The sequence below is a fragment of the Chroicocephalus ridibundus genome, chromosome 6, assembly GCF_963924245.1.
Source record: "Chroicocephalus ridibundus chromosome 6, bChrRid1.1, whole genome shotgun sequence".
Classification (NCBI taxonomy): domain Eukaryota; kingdom Metazoa; phylum Chordata; class Aves; order Charadriiformes; family Laridae; genus Chroicocephalus; species Chroicocephalus ridibundus.
This window is the reverse complement of record NC_086289.1, coordinates 54,824,264-54,832,248: the sequence shown is the minus strand read 5'-3', so window position 1 is coordinate 54,832,248 and position 7,985 is coordinate 54,824,264. Positions and strand designations below refer to the sequence as shown.

The 7,985-nt window shown below is 42.3% G+C and overlaps 1 protein-coding gene across 1 annotated transcript; it reads left to right on the top strand.

Moving 5' to 3' along the window:
* The first annotated feature begins 668 nt into the window (after positions 1-668).
* MRPS22 (mitochondrial ribosomal protein S22) lies at positions 669-7,832 on the top strand. The gene is made up of 8 exons (XM_063339932.1): positions 669-805; positions 1,674-1,828; positions 2,589-2,753; positions 3,979-4,122; positions 4,558-4,641; positions 5,231-5,376; positions 6,609-6,717; positions 7,660-7,832. The coding sequence occupies exons 1-8, from the start codon at positions 685-687 to the stop codon at positions 7,750-7,752; spliced, it is 1,017 nt and encodes a 338-aa protein (XP_063196002.1). The 5' UTR covers positions 669-684; the 3' UTR covers positions 7,753-7,832.
* Positions 7,833-7,985: the final 153 nt, after the last annotated feature.

Here is a 7,985-nt window from a genome sequence, read left to right as displayed (position 1 = left end):
CCCGCATTACGGGCCAGATGGAAAACCTGCTACCTGATAACCAGATAGCCCTTTCAGTCACCATGCAAGTGACAAATTAGCAAAGAGAGCCACATGAGGTTTTTAATTTTTATATAAATTACCACAGTATTTCTCCCTCACAGGCAGGCTGCCCAAGAACCAGCCCTGTCGTCCTGGAGGGACATCAGACCAGGCAGCTGCTGACAAAGCACACCCACCTACCACCTTGCACCTTTCCTCACCCCTCAGCAGCTACAGTTGACCAGTGGTTTAATCGCGGCAGTGTGCACCATGTTCTCAGCTCCTCTTTCTTACTACTATTTTGTCTCCCCACTAAGGAAGAGAACGTGACAGCCTAGAGCCCTGCTCCATCCCCTTACCGACTGAGGGAGCCGGCGGTCCCTTCTCCCGCTCCCACCGTCACCGTTGTCCCTGCTCTGACAAGAACGGCAGAACGAGCTCGCACCTTAACACAGCCCCTCGCCTCCGCCTCACCAGCATTTTAATAACACCAACGCATTGGGAGCGCTTTTTTGGCCCTTCCCAAGGAAGCGTTCCTTTCCCCCTGAGGCGGGCCCCCCCGGCAGCGCCGCTGTCACGGCCTGCTGAGGCGAAGTCAGACTCCATTTCCCGACGTGCCTCGCGGGGCCGCGCGGCGGCGGGGCGGGAAAGGGCGTGTGTAAGATGGCGGCGCTCGGGGCGTGGGGCTCCGCGCTGGTGCCCGCGCGGCTGTCGCGCGTGGCGCGGGCGCTGTGGGGCTGGCGCGCGCGGCGGGGACTCGTGCAGGATGCGGGCACCGCGGACGGTACGTGAGGGGGATCCCCTGCCCCGGGACGGGTCTCGCAGCCTGTGAGGGCCCGCTGAGCCCCGCCGTGCCCTTCGCGGTGGGCGCTGCGGTTCCCAGGGAGGCGCCCAGGGGGAGGGAAGAGGAACGGGGCGGGTGTGCGGCGCGGTGGAGCCCGGCGAGGGCGGGAGGAGGCGCGGGGGGCCCCCAGTATGCCCCCATTGCCAAGAAGGCCAATGGCATCCTGGCTTGTATCGGCAATAGCGTGGCCAGCAGAACTAGGAGAGTGACCGTCCCCCTGTACTCGGCACTGGGGAGGCCCCACCTCCAGTACTGTGCCCAGTTTTTGGCCCCTCACTACAGGAAAGACATTGAGGTGCTGGAGCGGGCCCAGAGAAGGTCAACGGAGCTGGTGAGGGGTCTGGAGAACGAGTGTTATGAGGGGCGGCTGAGGGAGCTGGGGCTGTTCAGCCTGGAGAAAAGGAGGCTGAGGGGAGACCTTGCTCTCTACAACCACCTGAAAGGCGGGTGTAGAGAGGTGGGGGTCAGTCTCTTCTCCCACATAACAGGCAACAGGACAAGAGAAGAGAGCCTCAAGTTGAACCAGGGGAGGTTTAAATTGGATATTAGGAAAAAAATTCTTCACTGAAAGGGTTATTAAGCATTGGAACTGCCCAGGGAAGTGGTTGAGTCACCATCCCTGTGGAGGCATTTAAAAGACAGGTAGACGTGGTGCTTAGGGACATGGTTTAGTGGTAGTTTTGTCAGTGTTAGGTTGATGGTTGGACTAGATGATCTTGAAGGTCCCTAACAACCTAGACAATTCTAAGATTCTATGACCGTGGCCTCCCCGCCAACCAGGTTAACAGCCTGTGAAATCCCCCCACAGAGGGAAAAGCCACCAAGCCTTCCTTTGAGGATGAAACGGTTCAGAATCTGCTCTACAAAATGACTGGGCTCAACCTGCAGAAAGTTTTTAGGCCGGTGAAAAAGGAGCTTAAACCGCCCAAGTACAAGCTGATGACAGAAGCTCAGCTGGAAGAGGTAGGCTGCTCTGCTTTGTTGCGACTTGAGTTTTGGTTTTGGCAAAAAGTCTGTAACAGTCCCTCTTTCTGCTTCCTTTAATGCTGCTATTGAAAACATTTCAGTTTCTTTCTTTTGTCTCAGGTCATTTCCTAAACCAGTGTACATCAGTGTTTCTTCACTTTAAATCATCAGTTCTGTTTATCTAATGGTTTCTGATTTTTATGGACTATAGAAGGAGATTGGGTACTTTTTTTTTCTTCTTGAGTGAAAGGTCTCCTTTATTATTGGCTCTCCTTACACTTCCTAATTGCATTAAATGGCTTTATCTGATGCTTAAATTATAGCCCTGGGAATCCTTTGACTGCCCTTTTTTCCTGTTGTCTGACCACAGTCCGGGATGACAAAGGGGCCTGACTTAAACCAGTTCTCATGTAACCACAATCACAGCAATATATAAACTGTTTATTGCAGTTTGTGCTTTGGGGGAATTTTGCCATGGCAAAATGCCTGAAATAAAGTTGGTGTTTGCAGTATGATACATAGATTTTAGTTTTGGAACTTCTTCCACCAAATTGCCCAAGTTACAGTAGCGGTATATTGTTCACATGCATTTTGTCTACCTGGAGATTGAATTAGTGTCTCACTTCTTCTCAACTGCAGAAGGGGGTTGGGGGGAAAGGTTTTTAAAATTTCTCTCTAAATAAAAATATTTGTCCCAAAATTGTATGTTAGCTTTCCAAAAGGATAGGGTTTTTTAACTACCTTTTTTTTTTTTAAGGCCACAAGAAAAGCCATCGAGGAAGCTAAAGAAAAACTAATTATGCCCCCTGTTTTGAAAGAACGAGAACCAATTGATGATGTCTTAGCAGAAGACAAATTTCTTGAAGGAACTGAAACTACAAAATATGTGTTTACAGATTTAACTTATTCCATTCCACATCGTGTAAGTAACAATATATAAACTTATTTTAAGAGCTTTTAATTCTTAATTTCAAAGTAAGCTTTAGGTTTTAAAAAAATGTTGTTATAGCAGTCTGCAAAAATGCTGAGGAATTGTAAATTCAGTCTGGTACAAGGCAATAAAAAGACATATTTCTAAATGTTTGCTTCTAACTCATAATGATAAATTAATTCCAGTGCTCAGAAGCAAGTGTGCGTAGGGGAGCCGTGGGATAGCTAGTTAATTATTTTAAAAGCATATACTTGTGACTTGCTGCAAAGTGCTGACTTCTTCCATGCTTCCTGCAAGTTTTCTGTGGAATTGAATTACTTGGTACTGTGCATAAACCAAAAGATGGAGCTGCTTCACAGTTGCAAAGATCTGGTGGAAACCCGAGTAAATGATAAATGAATTCATGTGGAAGCTGTGAAGAAACAGTTGTTAAATAAAATTGTGGAGTATAGGGATAAAGATGACAGCTAGATTTCTTGGTATAATGAAACATCTAGCTTGTCTTCAGTACCAGTAATAAGAGGCTGGAAAAATCCTTAACAATAATTAAGATTTTAAATCATCTCCATGGTTCAAAGATGCATATGGTGATGATCCTGTGAATGAGTTGCCAACTCTTCCATCTATTACTCCATCCAAGAGCTCTCTCCAGGAACCTGCTATTTATTCTCCTGCCTCAGTGTATTGAAAACTTCCTCTTTCCTGTCTGCAGCCCTAAATCAAATAGGCTTGTGAATAAATCTGAGTATATTGCTTTATTTGTTGTATCTTTTGTTTTGCACTTGCCCTTGCTTGATTCTAGCACCTACCTCTGAAACAAAGTTTAAAAAGTACAAGGCACTTGCATTCTTAATTAAGTAGATGTTATTGAAAGCATAAAAACAGGCCAGCAGCAACATTAACTCAGTTCTGTGGGTATTAGTTATGTTATCTGTCTAAATTTCACAGAGATGTAGCTTTTAGTGTAGGCACATGCATAGTTATGTCATAAAATAAAATTAAGATGCAAATGTAGCGCTCCATTAGCAGGTACCAAGGGAGAAATTGTGAATTTAGCATATAGCAACAGTCAGAAAGAAACTGGTAGTATTACTGTGGGTTGAGATATAGAGGGCCTTTGCCAAATATGAATATTTTTTACAATGGTTCTGGCTACAAAGAGAGGAGGCTTTGGGAGATAATGCTTTTTTTTTTTTTTTTTAAACCTTCTTTTCAGGAGCGTTTCATTGTAGTTAGAGAACCAAATGGTGTATTACGCAAAGCGACCTGGGAAGAACGAGACAGAATGATACAGATATTTTTCCCAAAAGAAGGGCGCAGAGTTATTCCCCCAGTGGTATTCAAGGATGAACACCTTGGGGTAAGAGCTTCCTGTTTTTCAAAACTGATCATTTTTCCTTGCTTGTGCTCGGATAGTGAAAATGTGCTACTTAGAGGAGCTCTGAATAAGCCAGCCTGCTTGTATGTTTTAACGGCTTGAATTCTGTTTTGAACAGTTGCTTATCGTTGTAACTTACTTAAAATACATACTATAAATCCAAATTAGATTGTTATGCATTGATAAAATTGTATGCTTAATCTGAAATCTGAAAATGTGAACAGGTGGTTCAGAAGCAAAAGTCGAGAAACTGTTATCAAGGCAGTTACTGTACTTCTGTCCATTTTGTTTTGTGATTAAGGGGATACTCACTGCAAGTGTTACACAGGAGAGAAATATTGTGGCTGCTATTTTGATTTTGGATAGTTGGAATGGTGTGATACAGTATCTATTCCTGAATTTGAACTGTTGTTTTAGACTGTATTTCGGCAAGACCGTCATGAGGATATCCTTAACATGTGCATTGCTCAGTTCGAGCCAGATTCCCCTGACTATATCAGAGTGAGTTGACTTTTCAGTTTTCTAATAAATAATGAATATTAGTGAAGAACTTTAGGGTTTGTTTTGTAAACGTGTTATCTGGTGATAAAATTGTTCACATGTGTTCTGCCCCCCTCCATAGATTACCTGTTATCCTTGTGATGATCTTTTCTTTTTTTCTTGACTCACTGAGAACATAACTTCTATCGGGCAATTTTTGAAGTACCTTTTTTTCATAGTAAGATTTCAACTCTTTGCTTTAGCATTTTTACCCTTCAAAAATAGATTACAACTTGACAGCAGTGAAATGAAGGTTCAGAGGCTATGTCCCTCCCTCCCCAAATTTTTAGTACATAGCTAGTATTTTAGCTTGCTCTTAACATAAAGATGTCTATGCCCAAGTACTAAGAACTGGGTTATTCTGGTGTTACCCTGAATTATAACATGTTTAAAGCTTTAAGGTAGCATGGTTCAGCCTGTGGCTTACTCCTGCGCTTTAGGGATGTCTGAAAATAGATAAAAAAAACTTTAAGTGAGAGGTAGAGGGGAGAAACTGTCATCAAGCTCCAGTTACGCTAATGAAACTGAAACCTTTTCTGTGTGTGCATAGGTTCATCATCGGACTTATGATGACATTGAGAAACATGCCAAATACGATCTGCTCCGTTCAACAAGACACTTTGGAGGAATGGTGTGGTATCTAGTAAACAGAAAGAAAACGGATGGCTTACTAATAGATATGATCCAGAGAGACTTGTAAGTGGTGTTTGTCACTTATTAATTCTGCTTATCTAAACAAATAGAAAACATATACTATTGCTTGAAAATGAAAACAGTATCTCTGTAAGATGTATAGAAGTTTCCATTTGCATGGAATTTTGGGCTAGCTGTAACTTTTAGCTATATAGATGCTGAATGGAAACACCAACTACAGTCCATGAAGTTGTAGGGTATTAAACTAGGTTTCTGGAAAAATTAACCTTTTGTAGTTGTTGGGGTTTTATTTTTGTTTCCCTTGTAATTGTCAGTACACTTCCAGCTCTGGGCAGTGCTGATCTTAAAGCCTAATGCTTTTGTACTACTAAGCTCAATTTTGTCTATTAAGATTGACACACTCTGTATTTTAAAGTAATTCCTAAGTAGCTTGGAACAGATAGATAGGCTTTCATTTTAAATGGATGAATTTCTGTAACATGTGCTGCTAAACTTACTCAAAACTCCCTGAAGCATTTAATTGTTCAAAATGTCACTAGAGCTAGGAGAAATTTGTACAATTAGAACTCCAAGCTGCGGTGATGGCGGCATTCATTTCCTACTGGTGGTTAGAAACTTTCAACAGGTGGTCAGATATTACTTTTCAACTTGAGGATACAAAGAAATACAGCAAAGTTCCAGTTTTGGAATCAAATTGTTAAATTGTTAAATTTAACAATTTAAATTGTTGTCTAAATTGTTAAATTGTTAAATTCAAATGTCTGGACAATTTGAATTACCAGAGTTTGGAGCATCTTTACCTGCCACCCACCCACTTTTGGCTTATGCTCGCATTTATGTAAAACGCCCGTTACAGATTTAAATTCAGCTGAGGGCTAGGTGTCACAAGATTTATAAAACTGATTCTGTAAAACATGCTAGTTGCTGCAGTCTGTGTCAGAAAGTTTCTCTTTGGCACGGTTGTTCTGCTAAATACTTGCTAGGTAATTAATTGTATTTTACAGAGAGATTTCAGCTTTAGTACTGCTGAACAGTACATCAGGCCTAACCTGCAGAATGGGTAAATTTGTGTACCTTACCTGGTGCACCTCGGTGTTCACATCCTTCTGTCTTCCTTCTCATGAAGAGGTTGCCATTGCGATAGATGATGGGATGCCTGTTTAGCTGTATATTCTAATGACTGTGTAACTCAGTGAAAGCAGAAGTCTATGAAAGCCTGTGGTGTGCAAAGTAAATACTAAGTAATTGCTACAAATGGGCCTTTGTTTGTTTAGGCTGGATGATGCTACAAGTTTAATTACACTGTATCATATGCTTCATCCTGAATGTCAATCAGCAAAAGAAGCTAAAGAACGGAAACTTCAAGGAGTGGATCTCATCAAGGTATGCATTTGTTGTGGTTTGAGAAACCCACAACAATTTATTGTCATTTAGACAATTGTTCTATCACCCGATGACCCCTCCCCACCTGGGAAGGAGAATTAGGGAAAAACAAGGAAATATGAGCATGGAAATATAAAGACTTAATAGGATAAGACTAAATAATTAACATTAATAATACTAAAGAGCCAGTATTGATCCGGATACCAATGTAAGATATACAAGGACTGTACTCAGCCCATTCTCTCAGCAGGAAGCTGTGCACTCCCAGCAGTGGACAGCAAATGTCGGACACTGTGAGCACTGTGGCTTGGGGAAGAAGGGAAGGGCTCAGGGCTCCAGCAGTGGGGCAAGGAGTTCTCTGGACCGCAGCCATCAAGGGAGAGAGCGAGCGCATACTCCACAGCAAACTTTCTAATTTATATTGAATGTGACATTGATGGAATGAAACAATGCTGTTGGCCAGCTTAGGTCAAGTGCCCAGGTCTCACTCCTCCTCATCCCTGCACCTGGTAAGGCTTGAAAACACGGAGACCTTGAATCCCACATAGCCTAGCTGGCTATAAAGCAAATATTTTCTCAAATTCAGACACCGGAGTCTTCTAGAAGTGCACTTTTTGCAAGCATTAGAGGAGAAATTAGTCCTGTGTCACTCAAACCAGGACAGCTTTTTTTATGTCAAGGCTACTTAACTACAAAAGAGAAAGCTTTTAAACAGCAGAAGCCTATTTAGTAGTCTAAATTTCTCCTTCCCTTAAGCAGCAGATACTTAACTAGAACTGTTGTGCATGCCAGGTTGTGGTTTGTTTTGGTTCTTTTTTAAGCTCTATGTAGCTGCACCAGGATTTTGTCTGTAGCTGGCTGGTGCACCACTGGACTCATGAAATCTCATTATGCAACTATGCTCTTAATTGTCCGTTAATCTCTCTCCTGCCATGTTTGCAGGTATTTGTGAAAACTGAATCACAGAAAGAAGGCTATATACAACTGGCCCTCCAGGCTTATGAAGAAGCAATGGCTACTTCTACAGCTTCATGAAATAAACCTTAGTTCATCATGAGTTTATAAACCGTCTCTGTACAGGATTCCACAATAAAGACTTTCAAAGACTGATGCAACTGACTGTTCTAGAATTATTTTTTTTCTAAAATATGTAAGAATCACTACAGCAGCTGGTTATTTTCAGAAGTTCTGTAAATGAACTTATAGCACTCATCATGACTTCTGTCAACATGCCCCGACTTGAATTCCTTTACTGTTGCATCTTCAAT

Excerpts from the sequence above, each read along its gene's own strand:
- MRPS22 (XM_063339932.1), top strand. The coding sequence starts at position 685 with ATGGCGGCGCTCGGGGCGTGGGGCTCCGCGCTGGTGCCCGCGCGGCTG. Across the intron at positions 1,829-2,588 it reads CAGAAGCTCAGCTGGAAGAG|GCCACAAGAAAAGCCATCGA; the intron begins GTAGGCTGCTCT and ends TTTTTTTTTAAG. Across the intron at positions 4,123-4,557 it reads TCAAGGATGAACACCTTGGG|ACTGTATTTCGGCAAGACCG; the intron begins GTAAGAGCTTCC and ends CTGTTGTTTTAG.